The sequence below is a fragment of the Dendrobium catenatum genome, unplaced genomic scaffold (assembly GCF_001605985.2).
Source record: "Dendrobium catenatum unplaced genomic scaffold, ASM160598v2 original_scaffold_62511, whole genome shotgun sequence".
NCBI lineage: Eukaryota > Viridiplantae > Streptophyta > Magnoliopsida > Asparagales > Orchidaceae > Dendrobium > Dendrobium catenatum.
Genome location: NW_021380961.1, coordinates 372,629 through 390,104, shown reverse-complemented (window position 1 = coordinate 390,104; position 17,476 = coordinate 372,629). Strand labels below are relative to the sequence as shown.

The window sequence follows — 17,476 nt, the reverse complement described above, 5'->3', positions numbered from 1 at the left end:
CGATGATATTTCCTTGCAGAATTTTATTTTGTGCTCTCCTGTAAATTGTTTTTTTTTTTTTTTTTTTTTTTTACTTTTAAGTTAATAAGTGTGTGTATATATGTGAGTTTCAAATTCAAGATCTTTTAGCTCATAGCCTAAACTTTTGAGTTGCATATCCTGTAAATTATTAAAAATAAAAATGTTTTGCTTTAAGATTTGTTGATTCCGAATATTTACATCGTTTAATAAAAGTTTTTCTTTTTGTTATGAAATTTTGTCTTAGATTTCACTTTATTTTATTTTATATTCAAAAGTTCTTAGATTTGCATTGAGATTAGTGATTTATATGATTTTTAAAATTGTATTAATATCAGAGTAAATTTAAAGACTTTGAAGCTATCATATTATGTTATGCATGGGGATATTATGAAAAAATTTTGTTTTTGTTTTTATGGTCATGAGCTAAGGTGTAGGATTGTAGGAAATGTTATATTTAAGAAAAGTAAGCAAATTACATAATATTTAATGCTAATTTATTATGAAATGAATAGCTTGGCTCAATCATACTAAAAGTTATTCTTATTTTGCTAAGTTTGAGCAAGTTTTCACATATATTTGCCTCTTGCTTTCTAGGATTAAGACTGCATGTTTATAGGCTTCGTTGGGATATCATTCTTATGATTTCTTAAAGCTACTTTTTTCTTATTTTGTAAAGCAGTTTTCTAGTATCAACCGATTTAAAAAAATAGTAATTTTCGTTGCAAATAACGATACGGCGCATCTCTATCATTAATTGCGGCGGAAATTTATGTCGCAATTAATGATGTAAAGTGCGGCGGATGCAGCCGTCATTAGACCGCCTCACATTGCGGTGGTATTTTCGCCATAAATTCACCGTTGTTTGAGGCAGAATTTGTGCCGACTTTCTAATACGATCACGTTGATTTTTAGAGTTTAAATCCATCGTAAATCCGCAGCAAAATATTTGCGATTGATTATATCCGGTGTAAATATTTTTCCGACGCAACTTTTAGCATTGGAATATAATCTGACACAAAGCTTATTTAGCGACAAATTTGGCTTGTTCTGCAACCAATTTTTTCGCCGGAAATTACTTACTTTTCCATAGTGTCGCCGGCGGTGACGGCTTGATGAACGCTCGACGATACTCGGATAGAGGTCTCTTAAATCTCTAGCCAAAGGTCCCAGCCTCCAAAGGTCCTCTTCTTGTGGAGAGTATGATTCTATTTATATATTTTAACAATTACATGCTTCATAAATATGGAGAAGATTCAAGACAGATTCGAAGTGTTTTATCAAATGACCCATATTAATTTCGTTGATCATAGATCTTTCGTTCTACGTTTAAGTGTCATATTGATGTCGAAATTGAGCGATATTGGGCTCGTTGGATTCGTCTCATCGAGATGCTTGATTCAACTTTAAGCATGCTATATTTGAGTATTATTTGGTCACCCAATTAATATTTTGAAGCTCCAAATATGCTTCAAACAAATGATTTGGGCCCATTTGAACTCGGATTTGGACCAATTTTGTTGTTGTTGCTCTCGGTTTGACTATAAGTTTACAAATATCGGAGTTTAGATGACCTCCAAATTTAATTTTGGAAGTTTCCATGTAAAATATGAATCAAGATTCATGCACGGTCTAGACGATTTTTGATGTTGTGTCATTAATATTGAGTAATTAAATCATATATGGGATATCATCCAGCTTAATGTCAAACATTTAGGCTTCGTTTGAGATGGATTTCTTACTGCTTTAATTTTTGTACTAAAAAATTGCTATAAGAAGCAATAAAAAAGCCGTCTCAAATAAAGTCTTAATAAATTTTTGTTGAATAATAAATAATTGTTAGTGTGAACATAAATAAACAAGTTGTAATATGTTTAACTGTATTCATATAACTTTTGAGCTTTCAAAAGAGTTCAAATATATTTAGTTACTGACTTGAATCTGATTAAATATATTGATAGTGTTCAATGTTATAGAAGTTATGAAGCTTTTGCTCCATTAATCATGCCAATGTAAAATTAAATCAAACTAATAAAAACTATAACCTTTAAGAAGCTCATAATTTTGATGTTTGCGCCTATTGAAACAGTAATAATTTAGCTTGAAATATCAACCAAAAAAATACTATCAATCAATTGATTGAGTAGAAATGTTGTCTTTGATCCTTATACCTTTATAAGAGGCCCAATCCAAGGTTTAAATCCTTGCAAAAAAATTAAAAAAAAAATCAAAATTATTGTGTTAGAAATTCATGACAATAAATATCGAAGTTTTACGTCTTAGCTTTTTATGAAAATTCAACATACATATATAATAGAAAATAATACAATAGACATCTAAATTTTTACATGAAAATTTTGAAAAGGGAAAAAAATCACGAGTTCTAGATTAGATGAAATAATATACTATGCAGATATATTAAAATTGATGCCTTCTCTCAATCGGAGAAGATTAGATTACATGTTTACATTTATGTAAATATGAGGGAGAATGTTGGTGATGCAATAAATAGATAATGTCAATAGGGCGATGATTGTTAGATAATGTTAGTTAGGCGAAAATGGTAGGGAGATGGAAGTCATATGACCATACTTGAGTAATGGCAATTAGGCAATAAAAGTCAGGCGACGCTGATCGAATAATAACAGTTGAGTGATGGAGGTCAAACAGTTATTGCCAAGCGATGGTGATGAAGAGATGACTGTCGAAAGATGGTAATTTAGCAATGGCAGTAAAATAATGGCAGACAGACATGGTGTTTTAGTTGATAGTTGTCGAATGACAACAATTTAGTGATATTTGTTAAACAATGGTAGTCAGAGGACGATAGTGGCTAGTGCTGATTGTGGGAATTGAATATCAAGATAAGCATTAGAGTTCTTCAAATCTCCAAGATCTCCACCATCTCTAAGTCTAACACTCTTTCATATTGAGAGTTTGTGTCAATTTATGGTATTTTTAAAGTTAATATTTTAATAAATTTAGTCAAAATTACATAAAACTTCATTAAACGCCTCATATTGAATCCTTTGATCATACAAAACTTATTTAGCATTTAAGTACTTCAATGGCCCTAAAAGTGAGAGATATTTGATTTGTTGGATTTGTCTTATGGAGCCATTCATTTTGATCATATTCATGCAAGATTCCATCTGGTCCTCCAATTAATATCTCAAAGTTTTTAACTATCACTCAAGTGTTTGATTTGGGTTTATTTGGACTCAAATTGAATCACATTTGATGTCGTTGGATTCATCTTGTCATGACACTCAATCTAACTATATGTTTGCTGAAATCGGATTTTGGATTATTTAAAAATTTAATTCTAAAAGTTTCTAATAAAAATATTGCATCATAATACATGCTGAACAAACTGAATTCTCTTTAAGGCATTTGAAAATTCTCTTTTGTTAATTTTAAAACTACAAAGTGAGTCTTTTCTTAATCTCTTTTAAAGCTTTCATTTAACAAAGACTTTGTAACTCTCCTAAAAAATTTATAATTTAACAATGATCTTATGTGAATGTCCATATTAAAAGTAGTAAATGATAGGCTAAAAACAATACATGATGTATGCATATTCCCTAAAATATATACTATTAGAAAACTAATAGCGGTGTTTTTATGAATTTTAGATCAATGATTAACAAGTTGTGATATTTTTAATTAAGTTACTCGCAATGAAAAAACATTCAATGTCATGAGCTTTTAGTGAGGCGAGGATATCTTAGAGTTAATGGGAATTTTTTTTTTCGGCTTTTTTGTTGGTACTATATCAGGTATGAAGAATTTGACTCCACCTTTCGCTACAAAAAAAGGGTCAATAGCGACCAAACAATAAAGACAAAAAGAAAATGGTCGATAAAGATGATTAATCATTCAATTTCTACAAAATGTATGTTGATGTTGCCTTGAATTTGGCTCGACCCTTATTTGTTCATATCCTTGATCGTCGTACGCTTCTCAGATATGTCGGGGGTCCCAGGTAGGGGTGTCAATATTTGACAAGACACGAAAATCCGATTCGGACCCGACTCGGAAAATCTGGGTTGAACCCGACCCGATTTCAAAACGGGTCGGGTTCGGGTTCCAGAAATTGACCCGTGTTTGACATTTTTAAAAATTATATTTATTTGTGTAATTTATTTGATAGTTTAATATTTTGTATAATTTGTATATTGTAATTAACAAATTAGTTTTGATTCTTAAATAAAATTTTTATTTATACAAATTTCTGTTTATAATTTTCTGTGTTTGTGTTTTTGATTTTTTTTTTGGAAAATAAATCGGGTTAGCGGGTCATTCCGGGTTGACCCGAACCCGATTCGGGTCGGGTTCGGGTCCTGATTATTGACCCGTATCCATTACCGGGTCGGGTTCGGGTCAACCCGTTTAGCTTCGGGTCGGTTCGGGTTCGACACGAACCCGACCCGTGACCCGATTTTGACACCCCTAATTACAAGGTTGCCTTATGTCGTGATCTCAAATCCATTGGTGCTGTAGAGAATTGAAAATCATATAATATGAATTATGAGCCTCTTGATTTATAAGTAAAAGAAGAGAATGACATATAGAGGTCATAAGTTCAAGGTCTTGATTGAACTCACAAGTTAAAGGCATATAGAGTGTTTGATTGGCTTGGGGCAATTGCAATCGATCAATTGGTATGTTTCTAGATTTTCTTTTAGAGTTTTATTTATTTTCTTGTATTTTAACACAAATTTAAAAAAAAAATATTGATTTTGTTTGATACTTAACTTTTTTTTTTAATAATCCAAATGTTTTAAATAATTAAAAAAATCTTCTATAGCCCATCTACCTATGCTAAAACTCTGCAAACCCTAATTCGCATCCCCATCTCAGAAATATCATTTGCGAGAAGAGGACTTGGTGTACTTGGAATTTCGTCTGTTTTCCTTTTTTTTTCCTCCTTGGATGGCCAAAGCCAGGCAACTAGGTGGCGGTCTGAGTCATCCTCACCTTATTGCGCTCAGTTTGTTTGGCCCTATCGTTTATTGTAATTCTCTGGTTGTTATATTTCTCTCTGTGGCCATCTACTAGCCTTGTGGTGTAAAGGTTTTTATCTAATAGACTTTTCTTTTGGTTTAAAAGACAAAATCGTTAGCGAGAAGAGAATGAGCCGAAAACGATCATCCGCAAGTAGAGGAAAAAGCATCCAGATTGGAGAGAAGTGATAAGATCGGACGAAAATCCAGCAAGGTTTGCAAGTGAGGTTAACAATTATTGTTTCACTCTTCACATTGGATGTCGAGAAAAATAAGAAATTGTTACCATTTTAAATTAAAAAAAACTACGGCTTGAGTTTCTTCCCATATAAAATCCTAATCCTTAATTTTATTTTTTTAATTTAATCATAACCATATATTATATATTATTAATATATCCTTCATTTAATTTAACTCTCATTTTCATAATGTATGAAATTCCCACTTGGAGAAGTCGAAGAATCTCAATTACGAGTTTTAAGTTTGATATATTTTATTCTTACACATAAACTTCCAGCTTTGAGAAGCTGAAGCATCTCCATAGGAATTTCGATGTTGTTTCTGTAGTCTTCTCCATTGTTATTTATTCTCTCTTAAAACCGAAATGTCAATAGACAAAACAATAAATATTTAGGTATCCTTCATTATTGAAATGCCACTAAACATAGTTTCTTTTTTTTTTTGTTCTTTCATTATTATAATAATGACTATTGAAACACTAACATTTTTTTTTTCTTTCGGAATATTTAGGTCAATTAAAATAAATTCATACACACATCATATATTCAAGACTTAACTCAACGACGTCAAGCGGTGATCTTGCGGAGGTGAGGGCCTCAAGTGGTGGTCCGGCGAGACTCCGGAGGTGGTCTATGAGGAGCTTCTTCCTTCTCTTCATTCTCATCTTCCTTCTTTTCTTCTTGCTTTCCTCCCCCTTAAAGTGAAATAAGGGGTCTATTTATAGATTTATGGAGTGGCATGACCCGTAAATAGGTGAGAGATTAAGGGCAAATGGAGAGTGGTTGGATGGACGGCCGATGTTGAATCCCTTGATCATGGACCGTTTGATGGACATTTGAATGTCTTAGTGATGTCAGAATTAAGTGATCTTAGGCTCGTTGGATTCGTCTCGTCGAGCCGCTCGATTCGACTATAAGTACTTCATGTTTGGAAACCGTTTGGTAAACCAAATTGTGGTTCAAACCTTCCAACATCGCTTTGGGTCCTTGATTTCGACTTATTTGGGCTCGGATTGAGTCGAATTTGGTGTCGTTGGGTTCATGTTTTCGAGACATTCAGTTCGACTGTAAGTTTGCTGAAATCGGAGTTCGGATGGTCCAAATTTTAATTTTGGAAATTTCCAATTTGATTTTGCATCGAGATTCATGCCGGACCAATATAATTTTTTTGATGACGTATCATTATTTAATGGTCATAGGCTGCAATTGACAATTTATAAATCCGTGTAAAAGTCTTATTTTAAAAAGAAACAGATAATACTTTCTTCTTTGTTCTAATAATTTTGAATTTGTGTTATTTTCTTTTTTTACTTTGTTCTAATAATTTTGAATTTGTGTTATTTTCTTTCTTTTTTTTTAAACAGATAATACTTTCTTCGTTGTTCTAAATATTTGATAATCGGTCCATGATCATGGGAGTCGATATCGGTCGTCCATTCAGAACACTTCTAACATGCCTTTGATCTTCTCCTTATTTAATGGTTATTCCACCTTCAAAAAATTATAAATAAATCCCTCATTCTTCATTGGGGGATCAGAATTCTCTTGCCACCAGAATCCTCCTAGACCACCGCCTGACCACCGACAATCTCCGAACTTTCGCCGGACTTCCATCTGACCACCGACTATCATCGAACTTCTGCCTATCTATTGACTATCGTCGGACTTCCGCCCGAGCACTAGTTGTCACCGGACTTTTGCCCAACCACCAATTATCATCGGACTTCTGCCCTGCCACAAACTAACGTCGAACTTATGCTCGACCATAGGCCGTCATAGGACTTCTGTCAAACCCCTCTTCATCGCTAGATTTCAACCTAACGGTTGATAATTATAATCTAATTAATCATCCTCAATTCAAAGACAAGTCAATTATTTGAATTATATTCAAACACTAGTATATTCATTTCAATTGTGTGTGGCCACATAGTTTTCCCTTCACGGTTTTTCACATAAATTTTTTTGTTGTTTCTATTCTCTCTATTTGTGAGTTTGATACTCATGCAATGCTAAAACGAAAGATTTTTCTACTTTACCGTCGCTAATATTCTAGCCCGTAACAATATCCAATATTAAAATAATTTTATCAAATAATATATAATGGAAATCTTTAATAGACGTTATATCTATAACTAATTAACGAAATAATTCTATCTCTAATTAATAGAAATAATTGAATTGAAAAGAATTATGCCTAGTAATTATTAAAAATTAATTTTAATTATTTTAAAAAAATTAAAATTGTATTAGATTTTAATTATTAATTTAACTTTAAATATGATACTATTTTTACTAATCAAATAATTATTTCGAAAACATATTCTATATATATATTATTAATTTATTTATTATATTATCCGAATAATATAATAATTTTTCAATCATATTCGTTAAAATAATTTTATATAATAAATATAATTTCTACTTAACAAACGATCTGGAGAGTTCGGGCTTACGATAAATCCGGACAAAAAAAATTAAAACAAAAGCGAAAGAAAATCAAAACCGTCTAACGGAAACTAAGCCACTTACTTTTAAAATGAAAATTATCGATGTTTTCAGTCAACGAGTATCTATCTCATCACACAGAAAACTTTTGGACATGCAATCTTTAACGGCTTTGTGCAATTCAGGAATTTGCCGGCCTTGGCCACATATTTATACATACAGGGTTAGAAATGAAAAATTTTAAAAATTATTTATTTAAAAAAAAATATACAGCTCTCGAGTCGAGTTCCTGCCATAGCCATAGCAAACTCGAGTTCAACTCGCCAAATCAATGGCCCTTGAGCTCGAGTCGAGCTTATATATAGAACTTGAACTCCCCCAAAATTTTGAAATTGTAACGAAGCTTTGTTCGATATAACATCAATGGCAATAGTAGGTCAGTAAAGAAGGCATTGTGATGAGAGCTTGCTGGAGATTGTGCTGATGATGGCGGTAGGTCTTAAGGCATTGTAATCATATCTTATTGGAGTTGGCATTGACGATGATAGCAGGTAGGGATGTCAATATTTGACATGTTCCGAAAATCAGACTCTAACTCGATCCAAAAATTTTAGGTTAGGGTCAACCCGTTTGTTAAACGGATCGGGTTTGGGTTCAACAAACCGACCCATTTCAAAAATTGGGTCGGGTTCGGGTTGACCTAGACACAAGGGAATGACTCAGAAAGAAGGCATGCCCGCTGTCGCATTGCTCGCTAACGCGCCTACTCGGTGTCATGTTGCCTGCTAGCGAGTTTGTACGCGTCGCCCCAATGTCTTGTCACCATTCGCCCGCTGTCGCATTTGTCGCTGCCTGGCCGGAGAGCATATTTACAAGATTTGGTTGAATAAGCGTACGAACGGAGGGCAAATTTATAGGATTTGGCTAAATAAGCGAGTGAATGGAGGACCGATTTATTGGTTTTGGCTGAATAAGCGCGCGACCCGAACCTAAAGAGGGTCGGGTTCTGGTTTGAAAAGCTGTCCCGTTTGCAAAAATGGGTTGGGTTTGAGTCTGGTCAAATAGCGTCGGGTCAATTCTGGGTTTGACCCGTGGCCCGATTTTGACAGTCCTAATGGCAGGTCGCTGAAAAACATAATTTGTAATGACAACACACATGCTTGACTAAAAAAAGGAGTTACTGAGATTGTGATTTGAGACCTAGGCTTGAAACCACATGATGTAAGGTTAATGAGATTATGATTTAATCAATAGTCAGGATTTAATCGATTGGGCTTGCAAGCTAATCGAATGGGCTTGCAAGCTAATAAATTGATTTGTATCAAGCTTGAACTCAAGTTCATATATTTTACGAGCTGCAATCTAAGCTTGAGCTCATTAACGAGACAAGTTTGAGTCAGCTCACAAATTGGGTTGTCTACTTACACCTCATACATTCAACTAGCTTTAATCATAATTGATATGTCATAAAAAATGTCTTCATCATGCATGAATCTCGAGGCAAAATCAAGCCGGAAACTTCAAAAATTAAATCTAGGACCATCTGAATTCCAATTTCAGCAAACTTACAATTAAACTGAGCGTCTCAGAAATATGAACCCAACGACACCAAATTCAACTCGATTTGAGCCCAAATGAGTCAGAATTGAAAACCCTGAGGGCTGTTGGAAGGTTCAAACCATAATTTGGATTACCAAACGGTTTCTAAACATTACATGATTATAGTTAAATCGAGCGGCTCGACGAGTCAAATCCAACGAGCCCAAGATCATCGAATTCCGATATCATTAAGACCTTCAAATGTCTGACAAACGGCCCATGATCAAGGGATTCAATATCAGTCGTCCATTCGAACCACTACACATTTGCCCTTGATCATCCTCCTATTTACGGGTCATGTCATTCTCAAAAAACTATAAATAGCCACTCATTTCCCTTGAGAGGGGACCCAAGGAAGAAGAAGAAGAAGAAGAAGAAGAAGAGAAGAGTATGAGGGAAGAAACTCCTCGATTATCGTCGGAATTCTACCCGACTTACATGGGACGCCGGACTTCCACAGGACGCCGGAATTATGCTCGACTTCCACGGGATGCCATGATTCTGCCCGACTTCCACGAGACGCTGGAATCCTTCCCGACTTCCACGAGACACCGGAGTTCCGTTCAACTTTAAAGTGACGACGAAACTCCGCCCAGTCTCGAAGTAACGCTGGAATTCTGTCTGATCTCCAAATGACTCTGGAGTTTTGTCCGAATACCATCTAACGTCGGAGTTCTCCCCGGTCACCGACTGACGTAGGACTTCTACACGACGCCTAACCTCCGCTCGTCACCAGATTTCTACCTGACGTCTAACTTATGCCAGTTGTTGGGTTTTTATATGATTGCGTATCGAATTTTCGTACAATATTAAGACGCTAAATTTTATATTTCTTTACCGCCGCGAATACTCCAGGACGCAATAACAACAATAATAATATAATTATTGAGTGCTAGAAAATTTGTGAGTATATAGACTTTTTATATCAAAAATCTAGAAAGGGAAAAAATAAAGGGTCTGGCTCAAATGAAATGATTCATTAATATAGATATGTCACTAGAGTTCAAATCGGAGAAGGTGTGATTACAAAACATGCAATATAATTTAATAATTTTGTGAATATGAGAGAGAATGTTGAATAAGCAGTAATTTGATGGTACTAATTAGGCGACAATAATTGGATGATGGTGAAGTGGTGATAACTGTTGGCGATGATAGTCAAGAGACATCAATTAGATAATAGCACTTTGTAGATAATGAATGGATTGTGATAGTTGGGTGATGATGGTTACATAATGAAAATTGAGAGACAATGATTAGATAACGCCAGTCAAGCAATAGAAGTCAGACAATGATTTTTAGGCAATAGCGGTGGTTGACGTTGATTGTCACATTGAATGCTAAGTTTTAAAGTCCTTTAGATATCCAAGCCCGTTTCAAATTCAAGTCGCATTCTCCTTCATGTAGAGGATGAATGTCCATTTATAGTATTTTAAAAGTAGCATTTTTTAAATTTGACCAAAATTTTATAACATTTAATGGGACAACTCATGTCAAATCATTTGATCATATACCGCATAGCTATCATTTAATTACATCAGACTCGAGTAATCTTAGGCTTATCGGATTCTTCTTGTCGAGCTGATCGATTTGATTATAAACATGCAAATTTTAGAGATTATTTGATCATTTAATTAATGCTCCAAAATTTTAAGCTTCACCCCAAATGCTTTGATTTGAGCTCATCTGGATTCGGATCAACACTCCTTTGCTATCATTGGGTTTTTTTTATCAAGACGCTTACTTTGCCTATAAATTTGCAAAAATCAAATGAATCTGAATTTAATTTTGAAATTTTAAATATAAATAATACATTAAAATTCATATAGATCAAATGAAATTTTATGAAATGAATCAATAATATCACAAAAAATTCTCATGATCCAACGAAATTTCAACTCAATTAAACAATTTGATCATGACGTAAATACAGAAATTTATTAACACATTTTTAGATAAAAAAATTAGATATAAATGGAAGAAAATTTACTAATGATATTTCAGTATTTTTCAATTAACAAAATTGTAAGTCGCGTTCCAAAACGCGGGCCAATGACGAGATCTCCCAACCACTCCTTCCTACGTGCCTGAAATATCGTTTAAATATCCGTAACAGAATCAACCGATCGTCGCCCCCGCGTCGTCTTCTCCTCCAATAATCTATAAAATTAGCTAAAAAGGTTTCCATTATCGTCCCATCTCTTCCCAATTCTTCGCCCCAAAATCGTCTCGCAAAACCCTAATTCTTGAATTCAAGCTCTTTTCATGACGGAAGGAAGGAAGCGATGAGGTGCAGAACTCACCCTTCCGATCACGGCGCTGGCGTTTGCCCCTGTTGCCTTCGAGAACGCCTCTCCGCTCTCACCGTCGCTCCGGCAGAAAACAAAGCCAAGCCGTCACGGGCGATTCTCAGCTCTCGATCTGATTTCCCTAATGTCTCCGACGAACGACCGAAGCGCCGCGCTGTGAAGTTTTCCAAAAATTCGAGCCCCAAGAAGGCGGAATCCGATGCTATTGTTCTCAAATCCTCGGGTTCTAATTCAAGTTTCTTAGCCCTTATTTTAGGGCAGTGGAAGAAGAATAAGAAGAAATCGCCACACATCGCGCCGGCGGCGGAGGATGTTTCCCGTGGAAGGTCGAGGAAGCCACACGTGCAGCCGGTGGACGGAAGGGGAATGTCGCCTGCGATGAAGGACGAGACGGATAAGGATGAGCGTCGTATCTCCACGCCTTCGCCGTTGAAGCGGAAAGCCCAACGGCCACAGAGCCCCAACAAGTTATCTAGCTATGCGGTCTGCCTGAGTCCGATGTTGAGACCAAGCCCCGGAAATCGCCGGAACCATGGTGCATCGGAGACGGTATTCGCCGGCGATCTACAGGGAACATTAAATCGCAAGTGGAGCGGTGTCGCAGTAGCCGTTCCTGACGCATCCTCCGGTCAAGGGCTGAATCGATCGAGGAAGCTTGTGGATTTGGGTAAGGCGTGGTGACGATATTTGGCCTCCAATTTCATTTTCGGATTTGTTGCAGTCATTCGAAAAAAAAAAAACTGCAATTATGGCTAATGTTGTACTTGTAAATTACGAAAGGCCTTAACTACTCATTTTATTGTTTGTAAATAAAAAAAGTCCTTTAGAGGATTTATATGTTTCAAGTTTATGAATTTACCGGCCAAAATTTTTTTATTTAGTCAATTACCACAATCTATTAATTTGCCATCCAAAATATTATATATATTTACAGCAGCAACAACAATAATCATTTATCCTGGATTATATGAATTTTTTTCTCCGTTGAGTACTATTAAAAGTCGAATTCTCATTTAAATCTAATAAAAACTATCATTTTTAATACTTTATAACCAAATATATTTAGATCTACCTCTACTTTTTTAACGCAGACCATACCTAATAGATCTGCTCTCCTAACCGGGTCATCAAAAAGATAACAATTTATGTGACCAAACAATCGTAGACAACTATCTAATCTTATTTGTAGTTGGAGTTAACTTTTTTTACTTTTATATTTGTTTTGCATTATATCTCTAAGAGTAAAACTATTCATTCACCTTAGTGTCCTTATTTCTTCAAAACTTAATTTTATGTCTCTCTTTTAATGGCCAACATTCTGTGTCATAAAATATTATAGGCCCTACCACCATCTTATAGAATTTTTTTGTTAAAATTGAGGTGTATTGTTCTATCACACAAGAGGCGCAATGTATTCCTCCACTTCAATTATCTAACTTGAATTATGTTAAAAATATTCTCATCTATTTCACCATCACTTTGAACAATAGACCCGAGACATCTAAAATGTATTCTCTTTTAAAGAACTAGATCGTCCAAAATCACAACCACCCTACTAAATCTATTACTATATATATTTATACATATATAATTTTCTATTTATTCAATTATTGCATTCCATTAATTTATAATCCAAAATATAAGAGTACCATTGTAAGCGCGACTACCAATTCTTGTTCTTGTATCCAAAATGCCGAAGTACATTCCATTAATTCACAAGTCAAGCATCTTTTATGTAAGTAGTCATTTCTTGCTCGTCTGCGTATCATATTATATCAGTCAATCTCTTCATGCCTCCTTTTAATGTTTGTTAGGATCACATAAAAACTTCACCATCCCTTACAAATCTTGCACTCCTTTCTTACCAGTGTATGTGTTGGATCTTTGCACAGATGTTGAGACAACAAACTCTTTATTTTTATCATCATAAATGTTCTAGTATGCAACAATACAAATTAAACCGTAAGCACTAATGAATTAAGGAGAATGGTATTTGGAATTAACAAAAAAAAAGTAATCATATTTCATAAAAAATATTCTAATATTATTTTATGATGACGTATCATTTATTAAAAATGAAAAGTAGTTAACTAAAATGATAATCAAGTTTATTTTTTTAATAGAGTGATTAGTCTTTGCATTCGTCACGGCATGGAAAGATTGCCGGCGGTACGAAATTTTTATTAGTTTTAAACGTTTGAGTATTAACAAGACCAAATCCTTGATTATCCAAGCGGGGATAACATACAAGTTTTTATCAGCTAAAAAGGACATTGAAAAGATCAAAATTAAATATTCCCCTATTGTCTTTTCTCTCGTCTCTAATCAAAATTAAATAGTACTTTTTACTTTCTTTGGACTAGTTTATTTGGAAAGGTTTGTTTTATTGTTAAACGAGAAGTTGGACAAGAGGTATCCAAGAGTAAGATCATTCAATTCAAACATCATTAAGGTAGTTAAATGCTGAAAGATTAATCATGATCAAATGAATCAATGTGAGTTTTTCGATGAAGTGTTTTGAGGTTTTGGACAACTTTACTAAAATGTCATAGTCAATAATTACAAAAAGATGCATATTCTTTAAATGAAAGGGACCTAGATTTTTGACATTTAACGTTGATGATCACTGTCAACAAATGATGGAAAGTTTTTATTTTTTTGCTCACCCTGAAAAAAGAAGTTGGATCTGCCCCTAACAAATTCCAACGTAACCATCATAGCATAATCGTTGTAGTCCATATACTGTCATCTAATTGTCATTGATTGATTGTAATTGCCCAACCGTCATCATCTGACTGTCAACACCTATTTGTCATCGTTCAGTTGCTATCATCAAATTATCATTAAAGTTCGTCTGCCTTTGTCCTACCGCTAATTATCAAATGATATAATATAACAATTTCATCGCCCTTCACAAATGAGGATAGCAATCTTCTACCCTCACACTACTTTACCTTGCACCTTTCTGATAATGCCTCCCTTACAAAAATGAAGACCCACACTCCTAAACGTTACGATGTTCTCCCCTTGTGAAAGCCCTAAGTTCAATTTTCTTATATTTAGATTATTTGTAATCAGATTAAATAGCCAAAACATTTCACATAAATATTCAAGCTACTCACTCCTCTTGGCTGCTAGGGTTTTCACCTGGGCGATCTCGACACTCCTCGCCCGTCTGGAGAGAGCGCTCGGTTCATCGATCTCCTTTTCCCAAGGAAGTCTTCTCTTCCCTTTTCTTCTTCTTTGTGTTATTTTTGTTTTTCATTTTGGTTTCGTTTCGGGTCCTCTGACCTCTTTTGCCGGAATGGAGGGGAAACGTTTATGCGATCCTGATTTTTTAGATGGTTTGTTTAAATCTCAGTCTTTTCTCGACGCTCTTGCTAGGAGCTCCTCCGATGGTAGATTTCCTAATCTAAAACCTTCTTCTTTTCGTGGTTTGTCATCGCTCTGGATTTTGGATGAAGAAATCAATGACCTTGCGATTCCTTTTCAATTTTCCTTAATTGGTTTTTCCCTTCTAAGCGGCCTTCTATGGAATCAATTCATAGGTTTTTTTTATCCTTAAGCTCACTGGTGATGTTTCTGTTACTTGCTTGATCAGTAACATATTTTGATCAAGTTGAATAATGACCTTGATTGTTGTAGGATTTTTCATCATCGTTCTTACTTAGTTCATAATTGCTATATGAAGCTGACCAAATGATCTCCACTTGTTGATGTTGGTGTTGAGTCGTCTGTAATCCCTATCTGGGTTTCTTTCCCCAATCTCCGGCCTCATTTGTTCTCCCCCCTTATCCTTTTTGGTTCGATTTTTGGTTGGCTATTGAAGGCTGATAATGCTACTTCCGTGGGTTCTTGACTGTCTACAGCACGTGTGCTGGTTGAGCTTGACAACACGAAATCATATCCTTATAAAGTCTGGTTAGGTCCTGAGAATCTATGATATATTCAACATATTTCGATGGAAGCTTTCCCAGACTTTTGTGCTTCTTGTAAATGTATAGGGCATTTGAGTGGAAATTGTCGGCCTCTTAAGTTTACCCCGCCTAATGTTGTTCTTGTAGTCTCTAAACTGTTGACTGTTAATGTTAGCTGTGAGGGTGATAGGGTGGAAAATATTATTTCTTGTGATACCAATGAAGGGGCTTTAAAATGGTGTCCCACTATTGGTGATGACGGGAATGTTGCTGGTGTTGACACTTTTGTTTCTAATTCTGTCGATGAAGTAATTAATATTGGTTCTAATTTGCCTAATGCTTCAAAATTGAATTGTACTGATGGTCAGGCATATCGGCCTGTTTCTGAGATAGGTTGTGTGGTGGTGCCTGAAATGGGTGATGCACCTATGGCTTTTGCAGGTGCTTTGGATGATTTGGACACTCTGTCTCATGTTTTGGATGGGGTTATGGTACCTGTGGGCTACTCTATCTTGAATGTCTCCATTTCGGTTGGGAAGATGTGGAGCCCTCTTCTCTTGTTTGTGAGTCTTTGAATATATTAACTGTTGCATGAACTTGATAGCTAGTCCTACTAGTTATAAGGATGAGGACGTGTTGGGTGATGATTATGTTTCCTTATGTTCTGAGGAGGCTGGGGGTTCAGATGGGAAGTCTGAGCTCCAGAATTCTCTTATTGCTACTTTGGAGCCCTTAGTTGATGTGCCCATTTCTTTTATTTGCAATGCTGGTATGTTAGCCCACCTAGCGAAGGATAATGTTCGGTGCCAATGTGATTGGTTAGAGGAGGGCATTTCTTTAGCTGAAGGGGAGGAAATTTAGGAATTAGAATTGGTCACTTAGGACAATTTTGATTTAAGTCTTCTCCAAGTTGCGGATGTTGGTTTTTTCAAAAATAATGTTAAGCACAGTAAACACAAACCCAAAAAGAAAAAAACTTTTCTTTTTGGAGTCTTTATGTTTTGGTTTGCTTTTTAATCTTGAATTTGGTTCTATTGCGGCATTGTTTTTTGATTAGGACAATGATGAAGCGGGTTTCCTGCAATCCCCTTGGACGGTCATGGCTTGGTTGGCAACCTAGGTGGTTCTTTAGTCTTTTGGCCATTTTTATTTTCCTCCTTGGATGGTCTTAAACTTGGCAACTAGGGGCAGTCTGAGTCCAATTGGCTGGGGGATTTTTAATTTGATTTCGTTTAGAGTGTTTGGCCCGATCGTTTATTGTTTTTTTTTTTTTTGCTTTAATTTTAATCTATGTGGTCATTATTTGGTCTTATGGTGTATTGTTCATACTTATTAATATATCCTTTTTTTTTCTTGAAAAAAAAAATTATTTGTAATCAATTTCAATCAAATATTAAAAAATAATCTCATGAATTTTCAATATATTAATTTAATTTTATAAATCATTTAAAACTCTCATGAATTTTGAGTACTTGCAATCAAAGAGCACTAAAAGTTATTCCCCTTATCAAAGTAAGAAAGAATTAAATATTTATATGAAGATCAAATATACCATTTCTACCATATGTTAATACTATATTATTTACTTTTGCTTGGTGGGCACACTATGATTTCCTTTAAAGTCAAATATGATTTGAAATCATATCATATTAACATGATATAACAAAATTAAAGCTAAACCAACTAAAGTGAAGCTTTTGTTGATTGATTTGGTGTTCAATTTCAAGTTAGAAAGTAAGCAAGTCATGTTTTGAATTGTTTATGCTTAATTTTATATTGATGTGATGATTTTATTTGAATTGGTTCATCCATATTATAATAAATAAAATATTTTTTTATAATCAATCCTTTTACATTAGATAACTCAAATTGTATCGTTTATATAGGACCTCGAGTTGTTATGGTTTAAGTCAATTTACAAATTCCACAAATCTAAATAA

General features: G+C 34.8%; 1 protein-coding gene across 1 annotated transcript; it reads left to right on the top strand.

The window, feature by feature from the left end:
* Positions 1–11,316: 11,316 nt before the first annotated feature.
* Positions 11,317–12,498, top strand: LOC110099537. The gene has a single exon (XM_020826731.2). The coding sequence runs from the start codon at positions 11,596–11,598 to the stop codon at positions 12,298–12,300; it is 705 nt and encodes a 234-aa protein (XP_020682390.1). The 5' UTR covers positions 11,317–11,595; the 3' UTR covers positions 12,301–12,498.
* Positions 12,499–17,476: the final 4,978 nt, after the last annotated feature.

What these genes read in the sequence shown, in the direction of transcription:
- LOC110099537 (XM_020826731.2), top strand. Translation starts at nt 11,596, where the DNA reads ATGAGGTGCAGAACTCACCCTTCCGATCACGGCGCTGGCGTTTGCCCC.